This window comes from Planococcus citri, chromosome 4 (assembly GCF_950023065.1).
Source record: "Planococcus citri chromosome 4, ihPlaCitr1.1, whole genome shotgun sequence".
Lineage (NCBI taxonomy): Eukaryota > Metazoa > Arthropoda > Insecta > Hemiptera > Pseudococcidae > Planococcus > Planococcus citri.
The window spans coordinates 4,053,501-4,080,762 of NC_088680.1; the positions used below are offsets into that span (position 1 = coordinate 4,053,501).

At 35.2% G+C, this 27,262-nt stretch overlaps 2 protein-coding genes across 5 annotated transcripts in view; one reads left to right on the plus strand and one right to left on the minus strand.

The window, feature by feature from the left end:
• The window catches only part of LOC135842269 (frequenin-1), a 295,329-nt gene that overhangs the window by 153,933 nt on the left and 114,134 nt on the right, over positions 1-27,262 (plus strand). The gene's annotated exons all lie outside the window — the stretch shown is intronic.
• Positions 11,240-19,577, minus strand: LOC135844217 (cystathionine gamma-lyase-like). 3 transcript variants are annotated; one of them, XM_065362365.1, is made up of 10 exons: positions 19,375-19,577; positions 19,119-19,186; positions 16,184-18,827; positions 15,309-15,470; positions 14,929-15,216; positions 14,713-14,847; positions 14,472-14,607; positions 14,157-14,309; positions 13,898-14,072; positions 11,240-11,532 (listed from the first exon to the last, which is right to left on the minus strand). In XM_065362365.1, the coding sequence occupies exons 3-10, from the start codon at positions 16,217-16,219 to the stop codon at positions 11,361-11,363; spliced, it is 1,257 nt and encodes a 418-aa protein (XP_065218437.1). In that variant the 5' UTR covers positions 16,220-18,827; positions 19,119-19,186; positions 19,375-19,577; the 3' UTR covers positions 11,240-11,360. The 3 variants fall into 3 exon arrangements, 2 of the variants coding, with proteins under 2 accessions (XP_065218437.1, XP_065218436.1); XM_065362364.1 differs by having other exon boundaries at positions 19,119-19,218; XR_010558476.1 differs by lacking the exons at positions 11,240-11,532; positions 13,898-14,072; positions 14,157-14,309; ... (2 more) ...; positions 14,929-15,216; positions 15,309-15,470 and having other exon boundaries at positions 16,145-18,827; positions 19,119-19,218; positions 19,375-19,560.

A 27,262-nucleotide genomic window follows, 5' to 3' on the forward strand; every position in this document is an offset into this window, starting at 1 on the left:
AAGTTACCCAAGTAATTTTCAATGGCAGATCAAAAAAAAAATTCTAAAATCCTTGGAATTTGAAAATCAGCTGAAATAATTGTCGATTAAGTTTGAATCGAAGTGATCTGAATTTCCGAATACGAATTTGGAAACAATATATCAAATTTTTGAGTTCACATACGATTTCGATTTTTAATGAATTTTTAAAAATTAGTTTTTGGTCAAAAATGAAGAAAAAAATCAAAATTTTATAAAATAGAATTGAGAAGCTTTCAACTTTCATACTTTGAAAAGTTGAGCTCTCATTCTGAAAGTTCAAATTGCGTAGTTTTTCAAATTTTATTTAAGCTATCAATATAATTATTATCTTTGAAACGCCGGGGACAGATTTGCTCCAATTTCAACCATTCTTGGGGTAGAAGCCTTCAAACTTGATCAGTTCCTCCCCCTCCCCCTCTCCTGCGGATGTGGAGAGTCAGGGTGGAAATTCTCGTACACCATTGAAGAGAACATTTTTAAAAATCTGAGTACTACCAAAAGGCCTGAATTTACTTTTCATCCCAATTCACATGGAACTGGGTTGAAGACGTTCTGATGATGTTAATCGAATTGCGTACTCCCATTACTCACAATCAGTTCGCTGTAAATACTTACGTCACGTGACGTTGGTCTAGGTACCTAATAGGTATTTACGGCAAACTGAATAGGCAACTCATTCAACATGGGTGATTTTTTGTTGAACTATTGAGCTATGAAGGCTCACTTTGAACGTGAAAGCTCGACTTTTCACGATGAATGCAAAAATTAAAAGCTGACAATATTTGAAAATTTCGATAAGTAAGTAGATAAGTTTGTTCTATTTGAAAAAGATCACAACCCGGATAAATTACATATTAGGTATATATTTTTTTTTCATTTTTGATCAAGCTCGTTTGAAATCTTTTCTATCGTTTTCGTTTCCATTTCTGATGCTACAATTTGAGTCGATATCACAATTCACAACCAATAGAATTGATAGGTACCTATTATCCGCTATATTCAAGTACCATCGAACAAAGAGTACAGTTGATTGAGTTTTCTAACAGATGAGTGTGCACCTTAAAGCGTAATAAGACGTACATCATTCTTGAGCTTGGCTGGTCTTTGATCTGAGCTCTGTGCGAATATTATTACCTTGCGTCTGAGAAAATGTGAATCGAGAAACGCTCACATTAACTCGTCGACTCGATGATTATAATACAGCGATTACATTTAGTATATAGGTATGCACCTGCATTTGACATGTTTTATCAAATTTTCCCTATGTAAGCGTATTTACGCGTATGTCCTCTTGCTCGTTGGCAAACCTCAAATTAACGGAGCACAGCAGTTGCCAACAAAGGTAGAGGATTGAGTTGATCGTGTCAGATGACTTATTGATATGAAGTAGGCCTCGAATCCTGCAGATATCTCTGCTTTCTCAAGTCTGGCAAATTTCCCCCCTATGAAATTACAACGAGACCGATTTCAAATGCCTATACTGGTGCCTTTATCACCTACGTACGTATACATAGGTAAGGTATAGGTCTACAAAGTGCTTTGTCACCGACCAGCGTACTCTTATTGTTGGCTATACCTATACTCGTCTGTATGGAAAATTTACCCCAGTATGAAGCGAGCAAACGTAGGTACTTCTGCTTAGTGCTTACGTTAGCTTAGCTTGTATACCTATATTCGTATAAATACTACGTACGTAGACGTGGCGTAATTTATGCGCATAATATTCGCGTTAATATGCCGCCGGCCTTCATCGTTGTACTGAAGGTAGTATTACGTAAGCGAGCAGACGTGTCGACGAGTAATTTTTCACGAAACGACCACGGGTACGGTGGTTTGAAATGAACCCAGTTTGCAAAATTTCCATCCAAAGGTTACGCGATACGTTCTCCGAGTGATTCGAGTTTATGTCTGCTGGTTATGGGAAAGTTCATCTGCATATGGATAGGTATAAGGTCTTGTTGTGGAAAAATCATTATTAGGGGTATCGACGGATGCTTTTATCTGGTAAAAAAAGCTGTATCCTATGCTATCCTTTGTACTGTAAAATTTGTGCTTTCTTCATCTGAAATGATAGCCAATCGAATAGTGAAAAAAAATGGGTGAACCCAAACATAATTATTGCCATCAAAGGTGTTTTTTTTGTGCATATTGTCTATGGAGGTGTGATGTACAATATACTAAAATCCGCCGCTCCTATCCTTTGTGCTACCCCCGGCCCCGCCCCCTCATCAGTTTTTGGTCAAAAACTCCTGAAATATCAATTTTCGAGTAGAATAACCCCCTAGTGATCATTTCATCTCCTCTCAAACGTACCTATCAAATGAGTTATCGACCAACACTTGAGTCTCGGGGGGGGGGGGGGGGGTAGCGCCACGACCCTTCAAAGTGACGTAACTTTGATAATTTTACATGTTATGACTTGGGTCTTTAAAGCTGTTATAATTGATCAAATAAAGTCAAACTTGAGGAATGGGATTATTTTGGGAGCCAGAGTTGACCCCTGGAGTGCGGGTGGGGGATGGGGGGGGGGGTTCAAAGTTGGAAATTAAAGAAGGCAATTTTTCTTGGAGGAGCATAATATGGCCCCAAATGGACGAAAAGGATCCAAAATCATGCCATTGGTCAGTACCCCTATTGTGATCAACATATCCAAACAGCTTCCTAGGTCATCCCAACTCCTTTTGAGGTAAAAAAAACTCGAAAATAGGGGAGTTACTTGGGATTTTTTGTATACCGGTAATTTTTGGTAAATTGCTTGGTTTTTTTCCTATTAATGAGTAACTATAGGTAATTTTTGTTGAATCGATGGTTACTTTTTGGTAAATTATTGGTAATTTAATATGGGTAATTTTTGGTATATCACTTGGGATTTTTGTTAAATTACTGATGATGCGTAATTACGGGTAAGAACTATCAGTAATTTTTGGTGAATTACGGGCAATTTTTGGTAAATTGTGGGGAATTTTTGGTGAAAATTGAAATTTTTTTTTAGTTAATTACGGGTGATTTTTGGTAAATTACCGTAATTCTTGGTAAATTACGTAATTTTTGGTAAATTACGGTAATTTTTGATAAATTACCGTACCTTTGTAAATTGGGGTAATTTTTGGTAAATTACGGTAATTTTTGGTAAATTACGGTAATTTTTTGTAAATTACGGTAATTTTTTGTAAATTACGGTAATTTTTTGTAAATTACGGTAATTTTTTGTAAATTACGGTAATTTTTTGTAAATTACGGTAATTTTTTGTAAATTACGGTTATTTTTGGTAAATTACGGTTAGTTTTGGTAAATTACGGTCATTTTTGGTAAATTACGGTCTTTTTTGGTAAGTTACGGAGATTTTTTGAAAATTAGATACGTGGGATTTCCGTTAAATTACCAACAAAAGCTAATTACGGGTAACAGTGGGTGATTTTTGGTAAATTACGAGTACGTGTAATTTTCGGTAAATTGATAATATAATTTTTGGTAAATTACACGGGATAAAATAAGGTTTTTTCACCTTGAAAGGAGTGTAGATGACCTAGGAAGCTGAAATTTGGATATGTTGATCACAATAGGGGTACTGACCTATAGCATGATTTCTGATCATTTTCGTCCATTCTATGGCCATGTTATGCCCTCCTAAAACAAATGATCTTTCTGTAATTTTCAACTTTGACCCCCATCAGTTTTGGAGCTTCCAGCGAATTTTTAGAAACTTCCGTTTTTCAAAGTCCGAATGATCCTTAGCACGACTATGCAAAGTGAATTTTGGATTTCCAACTCCATTTGATGAAATTTCAAGTTCAAAAAATCGACCAGAGGCTCCAGTAGTTTCCAAGAAGTCGCTGGAGGCTCCGAAAAAATTTGAAATCCACCTGCAGTCGACTTCATAGCGTATTGCAATGAGTTTGCAGATTGAATTTCGACTTTAGAACTCTTTTTGATGACATTTTGTGGAAATTTCAAGTTTCAAAAATCTATTGGAAGCTCCAAGAATTTTCAAAAAGTTACTGGATGCTCTAAAATGACTTAAACCCACCAGCAATCGACTTCATAACGCGTTCAAGTTTGGGTGCAGCGTAAATTTTTAATTTCCAACTTCATTTGATTAAATTTTGTGGAAATTTCAAGTTTCAAAAATCTACTGGAGGCTCCAGGAATTTTCAAAAAGTCGCTGGAGGCTCCAAAATGACTTGAACTGGGCAGAAGTTGATTCTATAGCGTGTTCAATTTGGAATGCAACGCGAATTTCGGGTTTCCAACTTCATTTTCTGAAATTTTGTAGAATTTAAAATTTCAAAAATCTACTGGAAGCTCCAGTAGATTCCAAAAATTTGCTGGAGGCTCCAAAACGATTTGAAATCCACTTTCAGTCAACTTCCTAAGTTTTCAAAATAAATTTTGGGTTTTCAACTGTACGTGATAAAATGTTGTGGAAATTTCAAATTTCAAAAATTTACTGGAGGCTCCAAGAATTTTCAAAAAAAGTCGCTGGAGGCTCCAAAATGACTTAAACTCGTCAGAAGTTGACTCACTAGCGTGTTCAAGTTGGAGTTCTACGTGAATTTCGGGTTTCCAACTTCATTTGATGAAATTTTGTAGAAATTTAAAATTCCAAAAATCTACTGGAAGCTCCAGTAGTTTCCAAGAAGTCGCTGGAGGCTCCAAAACGATTTGAAATCCATCTTCAGTCGACTTCCCAAGTTTTCAAAATAAATTTAGGCTTTTCAACTGTACGTGATAAAATTTTGTAGAAATTTCAAATTTCAAAAATCTACTGGAGGCTCCAAGAATTTTCAAAAAGTTGCTGGAGACTCCAGAACTGCTCAAAATGGTTCGAAATCGTTTCAATCTATTTGGCAGGTCAGAAAATACGAGTATGTATATCCCCAATTTTGGTTTTGTGGGTTAATTAAGGAAATTTTGATTTTTTCTCGCATTTTTTGCCTAAATTTGATTTTCAAAAATTCACCGAAAATCTAAAAAATACATTTTTAGCTTTTGAAATTAAACAAAATTTGCGATTTCGGCTTACCTGTCAATCAATGTGACCGCCATTTTGTGTGTAAGGCCAACTTTTTTTTAGTAAGTCTACTTTAAAATGTTCCTTAGGATGCCCCTTCTAGAAAAAAGTTTTTCCAGAGGATCAAAGGGCGGGGGGGGTGCAATTATTCCTATTAAAATATGCAGGACTATTTTGACTAGAAAACAGTACAAAAATTTTTTTTTAAAATGTCATGAATTGGTTCGTGGTCCCTCTGTACACCACAGTGATTTTGAAATGTTGGTGAGGATTGGGAATTTTTCGCATGAAAAACGCGTTTTTCCCCAAGGGTGTGGGAGGAGGAGGGCTGGGCAACATTTTTTCAGCTCTAAAATTATGTTCTTGTTTCTCCAAAACTACCGTATGAATATTTCCAAAATCCGAGTCATGGGCCTATTCACCCTCGATAAGTAATAATTGAATCGGTCAGTGCAGAAAGGTAACAAGTCACATTTTTGAAAAAAAATTTTTTGCGGAAATGGGGGTTTCAAAGTATGGCGGATCGACTGGTGATGTCAGATTTCCGCAAAACTGCCGAGAAAGTGGTATTTGGGCGCAGAAAAAGGGCGGATCCACATTTATGACTTTTTTGTAAAATTTTTTAAATTCCTTGAAAAATAACTAACATTTTTGAGAAGACCATTTTTTGAAATTTAAGTTAATCTCTGAACTGAAAAATGATGAAAAAATTAACAACTTCGACAAAAAGTCTTAGAACTCAAGGGGTTTTTGGTCAATTTAAACGGGATAGCAGTCTAAATGATGTACTTAGATGTAGAATCAAGCCCCATTCGTGCCCGAGAAATTTCGAAAGAAATTTTGTCAATTCAGTGCAGAAAGGGTCTAAGTCCCATTTGTTTAGGCAGCAACAGCACTGGCGCACGTGAATATTTTTTTTTGGAAACTGCGCTAAAAGTTGTGTCTTGGGGTCCTCTTTCAATGACCTTAAGCATGTTTACTGAAATTTTTTGATTTTTGAATGAATCAGTTTTTTGTTATTCCTGAAAAACGCAAAAATGGACTTATGCCCTTTCCGCACTGACCGATTCAATTGAAGGAGGAAAATCTGATGCATTTTTGAACCTTGGAATTTCGTGTTCTTTTCTATCTAAAATAATCGATCTCCACGTCGAAGATTGGCAAAAATTGAAAATATTTCTAGTATTGCAACGTAATATCGATATTTGGCCTTATTCAATGAATACAGAATCGTCAAAAATATTTCGATCTTAATCTCATTGAAAGTGTCATCAAGAAAAAAAACGTCACTTATAGGCATAGGCAGGTCTCATACAGCCAATTGAAACTAATATGATGTGCTATCTTGCCATATATCTTTCCCAATGCACGCTTTTGAGTTATTTAACGCGGATGAGCTTGTAAAAGGAAGATAGTACTGTACCACCAATGGCCAGGGTGAAGTTTGGTTTTACGATTTGACCGCCGCCGCGCCGCGTCACATCGCATTTCCCAGCTATCGAACTTTTTGCTCTCGTATGCTGTAGAAAAAGTGAACGCAGCACCAAGTGCAATACTTCGGTGATCAATAATTCACGTAGCCCGAAAAGTTTGCCGGCGCCGTTGTCTCAATATACTACTATTTTCTATACCGCTACTCTGCTGCTGCTACTATATTGAGCCAAAACTACATCTATACATAGTGTACTTCATTTATACAAGTTGATACGCTTTTATCGCGGATAAATACATATTATACACGTATATCTTCTTTACTCGTCGCGCAGACTGAGGAGAAAAAAATTTCGCAAGCGAAAGATAATAATTATTGCTTTTAATATACGATTTTTTTTTCCTAACTCGAGTACGGTTTTAAGTATAGGTACGTGTGCTGTAGATGAAAAGGAAACGAATAAGTACGTATCTCTGTATATGAGAAGGAGAGCAGCGAGAAAAAAAAGCAATGCGGCTGCGATATTTTGTCCCTGGTGGTATCTGCGGCGATGGACGTGTGCCGATGCCGCAGTGTGCTATGTGCCGCCGACGTCGCCTGCCATGCCGCTTTCTAGTCTGCTTTGTGGCAATAAACAATGACGAAAGTTTTACACACGCCAAAACTTCTTATCGAATGTACGCTATACTTACGGTGACAAAAATCTTGCACAATCGAGATACGAGTAGCTGTGTATTGGTTTTTTTCTCCTCTTCTTCGCTTTGTTTTTAGTTTTAGTTTTTAATCGACGCGATAAATTGTACCGGTGAATGTTCGATTCTCATCTCTCGAACGTTGTTTGTGCAGTTTGGAGTGTTCGAACAGTCGGAATTGAGAATGCTGCGGTGGTGGTGCTGGAGTGAGTGAATTTTTTATCTGTTTTGGAATGAGAGACATTGTGGGGTTTTTGACCTTACCGGAGTGATTTTGAAGGTTCTGGAGAAAATTGAGAAATGTGTGAGAGTTGAATTGATGGGATAATTCGAATTGGTTCATTTTGCTCTTTTAAAACAGATTTTTTACAATTTTTTCAAATTTTCAAAAACTCTCCAATAATTTAAAAATTAAGTTTAGCGCCTGAAATTTCGGTTACAAAGCCACAAAGGTTTGAGGATATGCTCTTTCGTTCTGGTGAGGTTTCATTCAAATTAGAGAGTGTAAGTTCGAAAAGTTCCCTCATCAGAACTTCAATATTCATTTCAGAGGAACTATTCAGAAGTTCACTTATTGTAGGAACTTGAACACGCTTGATAACGTAACGTTTATTCACGAACTATGTACAATGATAGAATAATACTCGAGTATAAATGGTAACTATAATATGTTGCTACATACGTAGATAAGAGATAACATGGGTGGGTATTTACGGATACTACAGTCTCCCCTTACGCAAAAAAAATCGAAAAATTGATAATAAATAGAATAAATAAATAGAAAATAACAAAATAGAAAATAACAAAATAGAAAAAATAAATAGAAAATTAATTGAAAGAAAAAAAAATATGTACAAATTATTGAACGTAATCGTTCAGATATTTTGGTTTCTTGCGCTGCCTCGAAGATAGCTGGCACATGATCGTGCCTGTTTACTTTTCCGCGTTTGATGAGACTCAACTATTTTAGGTACAGCTGTTTCAGGAGCAAATGCTACTTTCCGCAAACCTTGTTGAAGTTGATTGATATGTTGCTTGATTTTATAACCACTATTGAACTCGACTAGATAATGGAGATTTCCCAGCTTCTGGACAATCTCTCCTGGATGCCACTGAGATTTACTATTTGAGTAGTATTGAGCTTGAATGCAATCTCCCAGTTGAAAATGGCGAGTACCTTTGAAAATTGATTTGGTACTAGGTTCTGGTTTCACCAGAAAAATTGTGTCTAATTGAATGCATAATTTTTGATTTAGATATAATTCCGCTGGAGATTTTCCATTTTTCAACAGAGTTGTTCAATAACGCATTAGAACCTGTAGTAATTTTTCACTCATTGGCTGCAAGTCGTCTGCTGAAGATAAACGTTTCTTCAGTGTTTGAATATTTCTCTCTGCCCGTACAACAATGAGCATGCTAATTTTGATGTGAATGTCGACCCATCCACATCTGTCTCTTTTGGATGTCACATGTCGATGTGAATTTCAACTCTGCATTGAGCCAATTGTTGATGTAATTGTCGACCAATGTTGATCGGCATTTATGTCGACAATTGGCTTGACACAGGGTTGAAATTTACATTAACATGTGGAGTCCAAATGTGACAGATGTGGATGGATCGACATTGGCATCAAAATTGACATCGACCTCCAGCTAAGCAAAATTGTTAAATTTTAGTTTCAAAATTGAAATTTTTTTCCAAAAATCATTTTCTCTTACACACTTAGGTGGCCATTGCTCATGCTGAAAGCGAAAGCAGCATTGACACGGAGGCCACCTCAGAGAAGTACAGACAGAAAGTCCATATTCAGTATAGTTGAACATTAAACTCTGTATAATGAAAGGTGCAATAGGTTATCTTAGAGTACTAAACTAATACATTTCCATGTCGACGACATGTTGATGTTGATGTTAATGTTGATGTGAAATTGGACATCAACAATATATCCACAATATCAACTTAATTTTTCAAATTTGAGAAATCTTTGAAAATTTGGTCGATGTATTTGTGTATTTGTGGATAATCAACTTTCAAATCGACATAACATCGACAACTCCAAATCATGGAAAAGTGAATAATTTTATCAAGGTCATTAAAAAATTTTTCTCACTTCAAACAAAGATCATCAATGTTTACTGAACTTTTAAACACTGAAACAGAAATTTTAATTTTGAAAAATTGGTTGACATAGTTGTGGATGTAAATTTCGAGCATCGAATTTTACATCAACATGTCGACATCGCATGTTGAGGTATGTATCAGAAATAATGAGAAAATTTTCGAAAATTTTCATTAACCTGGCTTCTTTATGGACAGAAGATTCCTATTAAATAACTTATTGGAAACTTTCCCATCATCATGTTGAAAAAAAACGTAGTCGATGTAAATGTCAATGTCGACAATTGTTGTGCGGGTGCTAGCCCATTGGTAGCAGGATGACCTGGGGTGATTAATTTCTGGGAAATACTTCGATTTTTACAATATGTTGAGAAGGTTTCGCTGGTGAAAATAGTAGCATTGTCTGAAACGATTATTTCAGGAAATCCAGTTGGAGCAAAAACTGAATTCAATATTTTAATGGTAGAGATTTGGAAGAGGGTGCATTTCTCTGGAAGCCTACCTCCATCCATTTCAATTCCGAGTTGACAACGACTAGAAAATGGTACCCTTGAAATGTACTGGCATAATTGATATGAATGCGCTGCCAATTGCTACTAGACTCATCCCAAGGATGTAATGGAGCTTTTGAAGGACTTTTCTGAGCTGCGGCACATTTTTCACAATCTCTCATCATACGCTTGATGTCCTTAACAACACTTATCTGGACTCAAAATTCTTTGTCATATAAGTAATCAAATTTTGATCAACTGATCGGTTAAAATTGATGCCAGCAGTGCAGCCAGCACCAGGGTGTCTACAGCACGGAAAAAAGTACGAATTTACGAAAAAAGCACGAAATTGGAAAATGACCCAAAAAAGTACGAAAAAACGTCAAAAATGTACGAAATTTCCGAAATTTGTACGAAATTTTGAAAGGATTCCATTGTTAATTTTCCGACAAAGTCACCAATATCCTCAAAATTCTTATTTTTTCAAAAATTTTTGCCCTCGCGAAACAATTTCAAAAACCATTGATAAAATTTGAAAAAATTGAGATGAAAAAAAAGTTTCTTACATTAAAATTGATATTGTTCTACTTTTCGAACTACAATTTTCTAAAGCTTTTGGCATCGCTTCGCTTGGGATTCTTTTCTTTTCTTTTTCAAAATTGAAATTCTTGAAAAAAATATATCAACTTCGTATTCAATTTTTATAGTTTCAAAATGAAGAAATAAAATTCTCGCATACTTCTCGAAATACATTTTTTCAATAGTTTTCACTTTCACTGGGGCCTGTTCTCTGACTTCTTAAACAAAATCAAAATTCACATCCTAAAAAAATCTTTCCAATTCGAAAATTTTAAAAACCAAAAAACGAACTCTTTGCATTATAAAACATTGTTTTTTTATAGCTCTTTCAAAATACGAATTTTCCAAAGTTTTTGCCCTCGCTTCGCTCGGGCCTTTAATCTTTTTTTTTTCAAGTCTTTTGAAATCAAATTTTCAAAAACTTTCGCCCTTGCTTCGCTCGGGCAATTTTTTTTTCTTCTTTTAAAATTGGAAAAAATCACATTTGAGCCCCCAAAAATTCAAAACAGAAAGTGAACATTTTTGTAAGTCTTATGATTATGAGTGACATCAATCAGCAAAATGGGTATTTTTTTCCTATTTCTGTTGACCAATTTTCAATTAAACCCTCTCCCCCTCTCAAAAGACCTCTATGGGCAAATTATATTCGTTCCGGTCTCGTATTGGCCCTTGACGGCCCAGACCACACTGCTCAGCACGTTCAAATTTTGATTTTTGTGGCCGAAATGACATGACACACCCCCTCCCCTTCATGTAGATTCAAAGTATGACTATTAATAATTTATTGTACGAAAAAAATACGATAAAAGTACTAAAAAGGTACGAAATTTTGTTTTTTGGATTTAGTAGACACCCTGAGCACCAATTTTCAACCGGGTATAACAATTGAAGAATACTTGATGATTAGATATATTTTCCAAAAATTACGTTTCTAAAATAGGTACACTTAGTTAGGTATGAAAAAATGTAGTGTAAAAATTATTACAAAAAATGAAGATGTTTGAAATATTGCGATCAAATTACAGTCTTTTTCTTCTGAATCGTTTGAACCGATAACAAAGCTTGATTAAGGTCTTCAATCAGAGCATCGACTGATTCTAAGCCAACTGAAAGACGAACCAGGTTATCGATAATGCCTAATTTTTCACGCACAGCTGGTGGTATGGCGTTGTGGGACATTAAAGATCTGTAATTCGAAATCAATTGTTAATAACAGTTCACTTTGGGGCGTGAAAAATACTCAAAAGTCAAAAAAATCTGCTTACAAGTAGAACTAGAAGGCAGAACTTTTAATTTGCAGTCCAACTGGAAAAAAGTACCTACTCCAGAAATGAATAAATTTGGTTGGCATTTTTATGGCTCACAAAAAATTTAGTTGGATTTTTAGCTGGACATAACGTAAAAAAGTTCCATGCCCCTCCCTCCCTTCCTAAACAGGCAAAATGGACCTTTTTTGTGAAAATACAAAAAAAATCATGCTTTATTGGCGAAATTGCAAAAAAAATTCTCTAGAAATCAAATTTGGTTCGTATTTTGATAAGCCAAGAAATTCAGTTGGCTTTTTAGCTGAACAAAGCCTAAAAAGGTGTACCCAACCCCCCTCCCCTCCCCTCGTCCCCAAAAATGCAAACTGATTCTTTTTTGTCAGAATACAAAAAAAATCATGCTTTTCTGGCTTGAATGCAAAAATCTTGCTCTTTTACTTGAATTATAATTCTTGCAGTTTTGCCAAAATTGCTTTTAAAAAATTTGCTTTACTGCCAAAATCGCCAAAAAAACACTCTGAAAAATACAAAATTTTTCTTTTCCACCAAAATTGCAAAAAATAACGCTTTTCTACTAAATTGCCTTAACGAAATTTCCAAAAAAAAATCGTCATCTTCTCCAAAAATGAGTTTAGTAAAAAAAAATTTGAAAACTGAGCATTTATGAAGAATTTTTGAGCATAAAATTGAGTCATAATTTTCATGATTCTTTGGATTATTGAAAAAGTGTAATGCAGATCATCAAAAATGGCTAAAATTTCACGAAAAAATCAAATATTCCGACGAAAATATTTTTCGAAAAAATTGAAAATTTTTGAGGCTAAACATAAGGCATGACTTTTGGGATTTTTACAACCTACCAGGTAAAATGGGTTGAAATTTTACGAAAAATTCAAATATTTCGACGAGAACTTAGTTTTTGAAAAGTTTTATGGCCGAAATTTGGGTACCTAATAATTCTTTGGAAGTTTTCAAAAATATGTCATACGATTTTTCAAGATGGGTAAAAATTTCAACTTCAAATTCAGTTGATTTTTGGAAACTAATTTTGATTAGTAGCATGACTCTTTTTTGAAAAATCCGAAAAAACATGACCCAACTTTGAGCTTAAAATTGTTCAAAAATTCTCGAAAGAAGTTTTGATGGAAGAATTTGATTTTCTGGCAAAATTTCGATTCATTTTGATTTGATCGATGCATGGCTTTTTTTTCAAATACTTACCTGGTAAATTATGACACATTTTTAAGCTCAAAATTCATCAAAAATGAGCAAAAAACACATTTTCGCCAAAATATTCGAATTACTCGTGAAATTTTAACCAATCAAATGCGATGGAAGGTTGTATGACACTCTTCTTAAAAATTCTCAAAAATCGTGACCCAATTTTTAGGTCAAAATTTTTCATAAATTCCCAAAAATGTTACAGATGAAGTTTTTGATGATCTGAGAAATTGTTGCCCATTTTTGATAAGTATTTTTGAAAACTTCCAGAAATCAAGAACCACCAATTTTAAGCTCAAAATTCTTCATGAATAATCAAAAAATATTTTCGTTGAAATAGGCATTTGAATTTTTTGTAGAATTTTAAGCAATTTTGATGGATTACATGACATATTTTTCAAAAATCCCGAACATTTTGACTAGATTTGGGCTAAAAATCTGCAAAAATGCTCGAAAAACATTTTAGTCGAACATTTGAATTTTTCGTGAAATTTCAACTCATTTTGATTCGTTGCATGACCCATTTTTAAAAACTCGCGAAAATCCATGACCTCAGTTATGAGGGTTCAAAATTCTTCAGAAATGCTCAAGAAACATTTTAGTCGAAATATTTGAATTTTTCGTGATGTTTTAACTCATTTTGATTGGTCACATTACACTTTTTTCAAAAATTTCAAAAGACACGGCATCAACTTTGGATTCAAAATTGCTCAAAAGAACATTCTCTTCGAAATATTTAAATTTTTCGTGAAATTTCAACTCATTTTGATATGTCGCACGACACTTTTTCAAAAAATTTCAAAATATCATGACACAATTTTAAACTTAAAATTCTTCGAAATCGTTCAAAAAAAATTTTCGTCCATATAATTGAATTTTTCGCAAAATTTTAATCCATTTTGATAGGTCGCAAGGTGCACTTATGAATAATTCTACGAAAGTTTATTTTTACTCTAATGGGGGGGGGGAGGAGGAGGAGGGGAAGCACGAGTTCAAAATTCGACTGCGCTCCGCCCTCTCGTGCGAGCCACTGTTTGCAATGAAAAAGATCATAATTATACTTACGGAACAGCTACTAGACTTTCGAAACCTCCCAAAGTATAAGCGCAGGTAAAATACTTCAACTTCGATATGAATAATTTTACATCTTCGAGGTTGCCTTTCAAGTAAAATGACAACATACCACTACATCCGGACCACTGTTGTTTGGCAATTTCATGTCCTGGATGAGATTCCAATCCTGTAAAAATATTCATGTTTTGCTTACGTGAGTGAGACAATCCCCCCCCCCAAAATGAGATTGATTTTAGAGGAGAACACTTACCTGGATGTAGAACTTTAGCAATCAAGGGATGATTTTCTAGAAACCGAGCCACCTTTAGACCATTTTTCATGTGCTGTTTCATCCTGATAGATAACGTTTTCAGACTTCTGTCCACTAAGTAGCAATCGAAAGGAGAAGGAACTGCTCCAGAAGCTGAAAATTAATGTTTTTATAAAATTTTATTTTTTTAAAGGGAAATTTTGATTTTTTTGAGACTTTTCCGAATGATTTAGTTTGCAGATTTTTCTGATGATTTTCAACTCTATTCAACTTCAGGAGAGTGAATAATTTTTTCATAATTTTTATTCATCTTACCACTTTGTATGATCCTCAAATTCGAGTGAATAGTTTCACTATCGGTGACTGCAGCTCCCATAATCACGTCGGTATGCCCATTCATGTATTTGGTAACCGAGTATACCGATATATCTGCACCTAAAGCTAAAGGTTTCTGTGAAAATACGAGTAGGTACATCAATTTAGTCAATTTTCACGAGCTGATCAACACACAAGACTGACAAGAAGAGGGATTAGTAGGAAAAAAAATCATCATTACTTGAAAATACGGTGTCAAAAATGTATTATCAACTACTACGATAATATCAGGATTTTTTGATTTCACGTATCGAGCTATTGCTCTAATGTCGATTACTTTCATCAACGGATTTGTCGGATTTTCTAGCCAGATCAACTATAAAATTATTGAATTAATTAAACGATCATGATCATTGATCACTCTCCAGAGCAAGGATAACTGCGGTCTCTCACTCACTTTAGTATTCTGGTCCAGCACTTGATCAATCTTCTCAAAATCGTTCACATCGATAAACGAAACAGAGATGCCTGATTTACCAACCACTTCACTAAAGTATCTATAAGTTCCACCATATACTTGATCCGTGCAAATTATACGATCGCCGGAATTCAATAGTTGCCCAATAGCGCTCACCGTACCAACCCCTGATGCAAAAGTGAAACCATACTTGACACCTTCCAAAGCTGCCAGGCAAGTTTCCAAAACGTTTCTGGTTGGGTTATTACAGCGACTGTATGCGAATTGCTGATTTCAGGAGAGAAGAGTAAAACAAACAATTATTACTTGGAATGTAGGAGTGAAATGGTGTAATGAAGTTATAAAATTAATGTCATTACTGGATTTTGATCAGGTGCTTGTAGCTTAAAAGCGCTACTCAGGCTGATAGGTGTGGTAATAGCCATCGAAGACCATTGATCGGGTGAATGACCTGCGTGAATGGCTGTTGTAGAAAAATCTGCGTCTTTGGGCAGAAAACCATTGTTTGGTGGTTTGTTAGACTGTAAAATGTGAAAAGAAAAAAGTATAGAAATACAGCAGCGTTTATTTTAGGGTGTATCTTATTTTGCAAAGTTGAAATTTTCCACCTCTCCCACCCCCTCCCCCCGAAAGTTGTTACCTCGGATGGGAAAATAATTCCATTATTTTTTTTTTAATGGAAAAAAAGTTCAATTTATAAAAATATTTGTTTCTGCGTCAGAATTTTTCTGAATGATCCCCTTTTCAAAAAAATGAGAATAAACCAAAATCAGAGAACAATGTTTTGAAAATATCTCATTTCCACATTAGAATTGTTTTACATAGTCTCCTTACTTGATCCCTAAATGATTTTGGTGAGGAAAATAAAAAAATATAAAAAATTGATAAATCTGTGGATAGGGTATTCATGAGTAAAATTGGTGAAATACACGGTGCTCAGAAATATCGAGTACCCCTAAAAAAGTTTTCTACTAAAATACTTTGGTTGGTCACAGTGAATGATAATAATGATAGCACATAATTGGTTGTTGGATTGGAGAGATAACATTCCATCAATCATATGCATCTATTTCACGTTGCCAACCTATATTTTTAATGAAAAACTTTCTTAGGGGTACTCGATATTTCTGGGCACCCTGTACCCCGGTCCTTGGATTTTTGAAAACTTTAGATTGAACATTGTTGGACACCTCTAAAAAAAATTATTAGGTAATTCACCTCACTATGTACTTACAGTAACAATGAAGCTGGTTTCATCTTTTGGATTCATATTCTAAGAATAGGTAGGTAGGTAGGTAAAAGGTATAATATCACGTATTCGAGAAACTTTTTCAAAGATTGAATTTTCACTATTCTTATTTTACGTTCACAAAACTGTTATACAGTGCAAAGTATGTTATGTAATGTACATTAAAAATTTAAGTAGGTTCATTTATGTGTAGGTACCATCTAATCTCAGTTACCTATGGCGCATATTCTATACATTTATTTCATTTTAAAATCAATCCTCGCTTTATTTTTATAATATCTAACTAATGATAAGTACGAATGTATATAAAATGAATGAATGGAACTGTTGTTTTGCTGTCCTGATGATGAAGAGGCGAGACAGAATGATGCGATTTATCAAAAAAAATTAAGGTATTATTTTTCATGTAGGTACACTTATCTCAACTGTATTATGATTGCCCGGGATTAAGTGAATTTCGTGAGTTAGGTATTCGAAAAGTAGGTATTTTTCCTTGATAACTAAATGACGCATTGAAGTGGAGATATAAAATTGGCTAATGTCAACGGCATCTTATCATCTCCATTCTCAAAATGTTTTATATTGACAATCGAGTCATAAAGAGTTGAGCCATTCCATGGCATATCGACGAGTTTTTTGCTCTTGGGTTCGGCAATTTTTTGAAATATTTTCCGTGTGTAGATCTTCTTGATAAGTGATGACTGATAACGAGTGGTGCGAACGGCGCAGTTCTCTCACAAGGGAACCTCTTGATGTGTCACATTCCGATTTGAACGGGATTGCGATTTTTGGTAAAGCTCCAAAACCAAATTTTCAGCTGCCCAAGTTCATTTTTCGATTTTTGGCGAATTTTTGAAAATTCAAAATTGACTCGTTTTTGGCGATTTATGTTTTTTTAAAAGTACGTATTTGATCAGTAAAAATGGTCAAAATAAGTCCCAAAACTAATATTAACCATTTCCAGCCATTCTGGAGCCTCCAGCGCGATTTTTCAATTTCTCCAGAATTTTTAATTTGCTCCAGAAGGCGTGAATATGAAGTCGGGCTGCTAAAAATCGAGTTGCATATTACACTCGGCCTGTTTAACGAGTTCCTCCACATTTGAGCCGATTTTGAGAGTGACACCTCAAAAGTGGCTTTTTGATCAGCTTTTTTCAAAATTAAAAAATCCAAAAAATCAAAAGTTTCCCGTTTGTGTGGAAATTTTCGAAATTCACGCGAATCGCTGTATTTTGCCCAAAACTAACCCTCGAAATCTAAATTTCACAATTTCCAGCCATTCTGGAGCCACCAGCGCGATTTTTCAATTTCTCCAGAATTTTGAATTTGCTCCAGAAGGCGTGAATGTGCAGTTGGGCAGCTAAAAATCGAGTTGTGTATTATACTCGACCTGTTTCACAAGTTTATCTACATTTGAGCCGATTTTACGAGTCACACCTTCAGAAACATTCACAGAGATGTTGGTTTCAATCTGAGTATAGATCCACTTATACAGAGACCGAGTTCAACCATTATTTCTGACGAGACAGTTTTATGCACCAGTAATATTATCGAACTGTTTTTTTCGTAAACATGTGATTATGTCAACTGGATTAAAGATTGGTGTCGCTGCATTGTTCTTATCAAAACTGTATCCTTTATACCATGATGTGAGTTCTTGCACTGGAGACTTTTTCTTTGTAGGGAGTTTTTCTAGATGGGGCATAAAGTAGGTTACAATTTCATCCCGTGTAAAGCCAAACGCGTCAGAGAATTTGGGATCAAAAGTGATATCATCAATCTTGTAGACATCATAAAGATCACAATCCATACTTCCTAGGCACGTTCCTGAAATTCCGGTGAGGAATAAGAACTGTACCTCCAATCTGTTTATCGCGGCATTCAAATGGCCAACTATTATCTCTGTAATATACCACGCTAATTTAGGATTATGCATCGTATGCATCGCATATTCATATGGTTTATCGTACTCGTCAATGAGTATTATAACGGGCAATCGATCAAACTTATCGTACAGATCTGTTATGAGGCGGAAAGTTGGATAATAGTATGTAGAAGAGTGCTCAATGTGGTAGTCATGTGCGACATTTCTCAGCATTTGCCTGAATGCTTTTTCAAAATCATCGAATGTTTCGAATTGAATTGTACCAAAGTTTAAATGGATTACTGGGAATTGTATCCATTTGGTGGTAATGTTTTTGAAATGAGGGAAATATATATTATGTGTATTTCCATCTTCATGTATATCTAATCCTCTAAACAAATGTTCTTCTCCCGAAAAAAAGTGGCGGACCATTTGAATAAATAAGCTTTTTCCAAATCCATGTGGTCTTAAGCATGCCCAGATTTGCCCACCAGTAGACAACATCATCTTTAAAACCCGTGTTTTATCGACGTAAGTTTTGTTATTTAATCGAATGCTTCTCCATGACTCGTTAATGTCGGGAAGTAATGGCAGTTTATGTGGTGAATGTAGTGAAGTATTTAATATATTTTCTTTATCGTCATTTTTTTGAGCCTTCGAGCAATTCTTGCTGGGTAATATTAGTAGCACAATCATCGTTATTGAAATTACTTCAATTAAAACGCTCATGGTAGTGTTCACTGTTGATGAATGATGACCAAATGTCTATAAAAAAAAAAAAACGTAAAATGTAAGATTCCTAATCAATGATAGGTACTTATAAACTGGCCTATGCCAATTTTCTCCAATACATAACATAAAGTATCTCGTATAACATTATATGTAAAATCTTCAATTAATATACCTAGACCTGCCCATGGAACACAACATTCCGTAGCTTTGTGAATATTATGAATTTGCTACACTGAGAAAAAATCATTCTAGAGCTGAATAATAATCAGATGGCATCGTACTTAATTGAAATCTGATAATAAATTGTACCAAAATCCAGCTTACCTCAACTTTTTTTGCTCAATCCTATGGTACTGGGCTCTCTTGATTTTCAAGTATTGAACCAGATTTTTCTACAACATTGAATCGAATTCCAAAATCAAATCTTTTCAAAATCAGAAAGCCATGTAAAAATGTTAAAAATTAATCGGCTGAATCTGACTTTTTCCCATGAAAAATCAAGAAGATCTTAAATAATAATATTATTTTACGTGTTTATGTAGTTTGAATTTTTAAGTTCCAATAGTACGAAATTACATACCTTATAACAATGAAGGTGCGAATACTTGATCTCAAAAGCCGATTCTGCTAAATATAATGAAAAACATACTACACAATGGAAAGTTTCATTGAACGAAATTATTTTCCAATTTTCACGACTTGCCAGTTACGAATAAATAATATGTAGACTGTAGTCTATACTTGATACAATCAATTACTAATCAGACAACTGATTCCTCTATCTTATTAAATTTTATCTTGAGATACGTATTCAGGATATCTATTTTGATACCTACTTTAATTAATGAGTTTGTATATCGCGTATTCAATCATTTGATGTAAATTTCCAGCGTAGGCTATACAGAGACACAAAGAGCCTTTCAGGATAAGATGGTAAAATCCACATTCTGCTCAATTCTGGTGAAACTCACTCAAAATGTTGGTTTCGATGTAAAACCATCCTGAACAAATTTTGAGTCGACCCTGCCCCCTCCACCGCCCAAACTCGAGGATTGAGGCCTTATGTACTCAAAATTCAATATTCATCTCACTGTGCAAAATTTTTGAAACTCTCACAAAATACAGTAAATTGTTTCTAAATTCATTTTTTTTTTCAAACTGTTTGAATATAAACATTTTACAACATGGACAAAAATTATTTATTATATAAAGAAAACATTAATTTTTTCTAAAAAAAAAATCACCGGTGTTATAATCCTGCAATTGTAAACCGCCCCCCCACCCCCCACTGTAAGAAATAAGGACTGCTAAATTTATATTCAATAGGTACACATAATAGGTATATCAAATGAAGAGTGATATTCCAAAACTCGCTTTGTCCATTTTCACAACTTTTCAGGAGAGAGGAAAAACAGTTTCCCTTTAAACGGGTAAATTGGCTTTTTAGGCGAGTTTAGCACTTTATTTGGGTGGATTTATGATGTAGGAGTGTAGGTATACATTTCATCCACTAAATACTGCTGAAAAAAATTTCAATAAAAATGAACAAAGCGCGTTTTGGAACATTATTTTTTTTAAAATTTTTATTGAATTGGCTATTTAGGTGAGTTTAACACCTCATTTTGGTAGGTTGATGATGTAGGAATGTGAGTTAATACTTCATCTACCAGGTACCACTGAAAACCCAACTTTGATAAAAATGGACAAAGCGAGTTTTGGAATATCACTCTTCAAATAAGTAAGTTTTTTATTTTTCTTAGCAGTAAATTTTATTTCTCTTTCTAAATTCTGTCTTCAGTGTCTTCTGACTAGCGCTTTTAATTTTTTTTTCTTATTTCTTACTTTTCTCAAAATGAAAGTTGTTACCTCTAATTTCCTGGTTGGGAATGTTGGTTTCAATCCGAGAAACTTCAAAGGCCGAAGTATCTCAGATTGAAACCCACATACTGGTAGATTTACTGTTCTTACAAGGCTGTTTTACACCAGTAATCATCGAACTCCTTTCTTCGTAAACACATGATTGTGTCAACTGGATGAAATATTGCTGTTGCTGCATTGTTTTTAATGCCAGAACGGTATCCGCCATACCATGATGTTAATTCCTGCATTGCAGCTTGTACGTAGGATTATAAGTGATGAAATTGCTGTATTAAGAATAGACACAGTTCCAACCCCACTAAGCGTTATACAGGTTTATGCTCCAACAAGTCAGTCAACAGATGAAGAAATTGGAGAATTCTACAAGGACTTGGAGGAGATGTTAGGCAATGTACCTAGACATGATGTGAAACTGGTAATGGACAATTTCAATGCAAAATTTGGAAAATCTGATGCCTCCAATGGGTTTTAGGTGCATGGAATGAGCAGGGTGAAACATTGTTACAGTTTTGCGCTGAACAAGAAATGGTCATAACAAATACGTTCTTTCAGCATCATTATTGACGGCTGTACACATGGAAATCTGGTGGTGGTGTCAAAAACCTAATTTATTACGTCCTAGTACAGAAGAGGTGGAAGTTGGTGATAACACAATTTTAGACTTACCGGCACAACAATTATCCACGTCGACATTTACACCGACTACGTTTTTTTCCAACATAATGATGGAAAGTGATCAATTAATTATTTAGTAGGAATCTTCTGTCCATGCAAAAGCCAGGTAAATGAGAATTTTTGAAATTTTCTCACTATTTCTGATACCTAGACATGCCATCCAGACATCATCGTCGTCGTCGTCATTTCCTTATAAGCGGTAGGCCTGTTGGTCTGTCTGCTGTGGTGTGGAACCTGTTGAGAATGAGCTTAAGGTATCTGTGAGTTTCCTCCTTGGTCTCCCACTCCATGTCATCTTGTGATCTTTCTTGTGTTGGTAGAATGTATTCATGATTCTTAGTCCGTTGAAAGTGCAGAAATCTATCAGTCTCTGAGTCTCTTCCCATTTGTATTCATTCCTGCTGTTCCATACATACCAGTTACTGTCTTTACTCGCTTATCTCCTACCTGAGCATTCAAGTCTCCTGCTATTACCAATTTATCTTCTGGATTTACTGCTTGTACTGCCGTCTTTAGTTGCTCGTAGAACTCTTCACTTTGTTCCTCTCTTCTCTCTTCTGGTGCATATACTCCGATTATTGTAAGAAAGTCTTTTTTCAATCTCACCCTTGCTGATACAATTCTTTCATGCCATATGTTGTATGAGTCGATGTTTTCGCGGCGTTTATTATGCATGTGTAACATCACTCCGCCTGCAGCTCTGGTTTTCTTGTCGACTCCACTATAGATAACGATGTGATTTCCAGATTCGATTGTTCCACTTCCTTTCTTCTTTGTTTCAGACATCACGGGCAAAATCTATATTTCTGCTGCTTAGAATTCCGGTTATTTCTGCTTCCTTGGCTGCATATCCTCTTACATTCCACTTTCCAAATTTGTATTTCCTTTTGTTAGCGTGCGTTTTTATTTTAACCAGAGGTTCACCTCCGCCTGGCCATTTCCTTTTGTTTGTGAGTTTTGAGTAAAGTTGATTTTTGTCTGACTTGGTTACCAGCCATGCCAGATATGTCACGGTGATAGGGCTGCTATCTAGGCCTCCGTGCTGGCCTGGTCCTCTTTTAGTCGCCATTTACAACAGGCAGAGGGTACCATAAGGATATTCTTGACCCGTCCCTACACAGGAGGCCATCCAGACATGTAGATGTAAAATTTGATGCTTGAAATTTAAATCTACAGCTATGTCGACCAATTTTTCAAAATTAAAATTTCTGTTTCAGTGTTTAAAAGTTTAGTAAACGTTCAAAAAAATATGATCTTGTTCAATGAGGAAAACAAATTGTTTAGGGCATTGATGAAATTATTCACTTTTCCACAGTTTGGAGTTGTAGATGATATGATGTTGATATTGTGGATGTGTTTGTTGATGTCAAATTTCATATCAACATTAACATCGACATGTCGACATGAAAATGGATTAGTTTAGTACTCTTAAATAAAGTATTGCACCATCTTTGATATAAGGAATTTCTGTTAAACTTTTTGATTATACCGACTTTTCGTCTTTACTTCTTCAGAAGTGGACTTTGCATCGATGCTGTTTTCAGCAGGAGCAATAGCCCATCAGAAGAAAATCATTTTTGAAAAAAAAATTAAAAATTTTCAAACTCAGATTTTATAACTTTATGAAGCAGGAGGTCGACATGAATTTTGATGTGAATGTCGATCCATCCACATCCGTCATGTTTGGATGCCTCATGGCAATATGAATTTCAACCCTGTGTCGAGCCAATGGTCGACACAAATGCAGATCAACATCAGTCAACAATTACATTGACAATTAGCTCGACACAGGGTTGAAATTCACACCGACATGTGGCATCCAAAAGTGACTGATGTGGATGGGTCGACATTCACTTTGAAATTAGTATGGTCATTGTTTTAGGGGTAAAGACGAGAAATACTCCCAATGTCCGGAATAATCAGGGATGTATTTAATAAACAAAATTATTAAAACGTTAGAAAAACACTAAGAAGGACAAAGGGCATAAACCCTTTGCGCTTATACATCTATTGTGTTGAAGTAGCTAACACATCATTGTTTTGAAGAGGAACAAGTTACCGCTGAGTTACAAGACCAAGTGAAGCTCTCAGCTCGAGATCCTAACTTTGTGCTTAAAGATTGTACAGCAAAAATAGATCATTCAGAGGGAACAAATGATTGTCTCGTAAAATTGTACGATATTAAGGGGATCCCTATGGCTATTTCGAGGATCCTATGAGCGCACGTATGAGCTTTAAAGGAGTTTATCACGTTACCCTGCTTCCAGTATACGCAGAAAAGCGCAGACTCTGCTTAGAGAAACGTATATAGAAGTATCTCTTAAGGGGAAATTATGAGAACTACCATGTGGTGAGGGCAATCCTGCTCATCACAACTGAAAAGACCAAAAAGACCAAATAGACCAAAAGACAAAAAGACAAGACAAACAGATGGATAGATGGAAAGATGAAAAGACAAGCGTTTCAAGTTTCAATGAAAGATGTTTGAGGGTTCAAATAAAAAATTTAAAAAGTTTTTGAAAAATGATGTTTTTCCATTGTGTCTATGCTGGAATGCGAATTATTAATAGGTACCTACAATTTTTGTTCTTTCAACAGAACGTCTCTTTTTTTAAAAACTTTGATACTATCAATTGAGCTCAGCATGTTAAAATCTTGATTTTTTTCCCACAAAAAAAAAAACAAAAAAAAATTTCCCACCAATTTTAAATAAGGACCACCCTATTGAGCACACAGTCATGCTTGAAAAAAAAGGGGGCACAACTGTAGATCTATCAACAATATTTGAAGCTCATGATGTTCGAAAAAATTTGAAACCCCCTCCCCTCACCTGATTGCATGTGTAGCCAATTCATTTTTCAAGAATCTGGAAAATTGGAGAAATTGATCCGGAAAACCTGGATAAGTCAGGGAAAATCATTTCGAGAAATGAGTGGACACTCTGTTCAAAGTTTTGATAGAAATTTTTAGGTTGCTTACCAAGTATCCAGCATTTGAAATGATTCAAAATATTGACTCAATTTTCAGCTCGAAATTCTTCAAGCGTGGCTCAAAAAACAGCTTCGATAGAAGTTTTCGAACATCTGTAGAAATTTCAGTCCATTTTGATAGGTTGCATCGTCGAAACTTTTCAAAAATCTCAAAATGAACCATAACGACTTGAAAAAAATTTAGCCTCAAACCATTTTGAGAATTGATTTCACTTCCAGCCCCCCCCCCCCTCTTCCCTTCATGGCGTGATCTCGAGATTCTTATTCCACTCAACCGTCACCTTTTCACAAGATAACCAATGAAAACATTTTCAAAATAAACAAATCTCGATGCATTTCCGTCGTCAGTATCGTAATTTCGATACTTACCTCGTCATAATTAAATCTCGCCGTTTAAACATCGCACTATAAGAAACCTTTAGTTCATATTTACGTATTTTTCTCGATATTCCGTCAGCACCTTTGCTTTCTCCCTCTTAACACTTTTCTTCGCATCCGAGCGGAAATAAGACTACGGAAGGGTGAAGAAGATGGTTGTTGATTTATCTGTCGAGTTCGACGATACGATTTCGCTCGTTATAATACCGCTTTTTACCTTCTTATTAAAACCAATGCAACTCGAGAACGTTCAGTAGACTGTTCAGAACGCGAATCCCTTCGCGACTCTGGCAAAGTCATTAATATTGTCGACAAAACGACGATGAAGAAGCGAGAGCTGTGCTTTTAATCATCGTAATTTACACCTTCGCGTCAATATACATACACAACTATTGAAAAGCTCAGGGTAGGGTAAACTCGCGCATAAAACGTATAAATTCATTATGTGGCAAGAAAGGCGATACGACGATGAAAAATTTCTAAAAAGCGGACGAGAGGAAAATTAGAAGTGAGAGTAGGGAGACACCTCGACCAATTCTTTACATCGAATATATACAAGTGATTCCTCATTTCTTTAAGTAAGAATTTTTTTGGAATGCTCTAACAGACTAATAGTAGTCTATAAAACACACCCCATGGATGAAAAAAAAATCCTACAAGCGGAAAAATTGACGACGAAGGACACAGCGCGATGATCATTCAGCCAAACAGCAGATTAAGGTAATGTAGCGCGTGAAAATCATCCCAAGAAAGAGGCGAAGTAGCGAGCAAAATGACAAAATCGTTTTGTCAGGAGAAGAGAAGACAAAAGAAGAGAGAAAAAATACAAAATTCGATCGTTATTGTCGCCGGCGTCTTTTTTGGAAATTTATTTCGCTTGTACATTCGCTTGTAATAAGACCCACAACTTGGAAAGAGAAAAATATCGAGCTACAGCGCAGATGGTGGGACGCAAAGGGACGCGGTTTTATTTCGAGTTATTTCTCATTATTTATAATCCACGCCGCGCCGCCGAATTATAGCCTTTCTTCGTCTTCATCGTGCCAAAATTTTCTGTGTTTGTTCCCATCCCGTTGTACATTTGGACGAAAGCGAAGGTTTTTTTGTTCTTCAAAAGTATACGTTTTTTCGCATTTCTTTGGGCTTTTTCCGGTGCGAACCTGGTGTATGTTTTAGCTTTTTTTTTTTGGTATGTCACAGGAGGCGTTGCTGCTCCTTTCAGTGTTCTTTATGACCAGCTTGATTCGTTGTACCTTCAGAATGAGTGCACTTGGCTGTATGTATAAGGTGAGCGAGAAAGAAAATGAAAAGATTTGAATCCACGATTCCACCCCTTTGGAATATTACGTATAATTTTCAAGCAAAAGTTTCCCTTTTTGATTTATTCTGCAGAGAGATAGAAGCCTGTGAAGAGAAAAAAGCGAAATGAAAACGTAATCTTAATGAGTCCTAATATCTCCCACGTGTTAGAAGTTCCTCACTGGCTGTAGAGTAATTCTCCGTGGGAGATCAGTGGAGTGATTCCCTCCCCCCTCCTTTGGATAAAAATGTTGTTTTTTCGGTTTTTCAACCAATTTTACTGAAACATATTCGCTCGAGCTGTAATTTTGCACTTCTCGTCAAACGGATCAATTTCATTTCAACGAATGGAATCGAATCAGTCACAAACGATTGGTGATCGAACAAATTGATTGATTTCCAGGTGAATCATTCGCAAACAGAATAATCAATGTTTAGTGAATTATTCACGAACGAATTGTTTAATTATTGGCGAATCATTCACGAACGAATTGATTAATTGCTGATGAATCATTCGCGAACGAATTCAATAATTTTTAGTGAATCATCCGTGAACGAATTGAATAATTTTTTGTGAATCCAAATTGAATATTTTTTTGTGAATCATTCACGAACGAATTGATTAATTGCCGATGAATCATTCGCGAACGAATTTAATAATTTTTAGTGAATCATCCGTGAACGAATTGAATAATTTTTTGTGAATCCAAATTGAATATTTTTTTGTGAATCATTCACGAACGAATTGATTAATTGCTGATGAATCATTCGCGAACTAATTTAATAATTTTTAGTGAATCATTCGCGAATGAATTGAATAATTTTTTGTGAAAGTGAATCATTCACGAACGAATTGATTAATTGCAAATGAATCATTCGCGAACGAATTTTATAATTTTTAGTGAGTCATTCACGAACGACTTTGATAAGTTTTAATGAATCATTCGCGCACGAATTGAATAATTTTTGGTGAACCATTCGGGAACGAATCGATTCATTTAGTTCATTTTTGATGAATTATTGACGGACAAATTGAATAATTTTCAGTGAATCATTCACGAACGAATTTAATAATATGCAATGAATCATTCGCGAACGAATTAAATAATTTTTTGTGAATCATTCACGAACGAATTGAATAATTGCAGATGAATCATTCGCGAACGAATTTAATAATTTTTAGTGAATCATTCGCGAACGAATTGAATAATTTTCAGTGATTCATTCGCGAACGAATTGAATAATTTT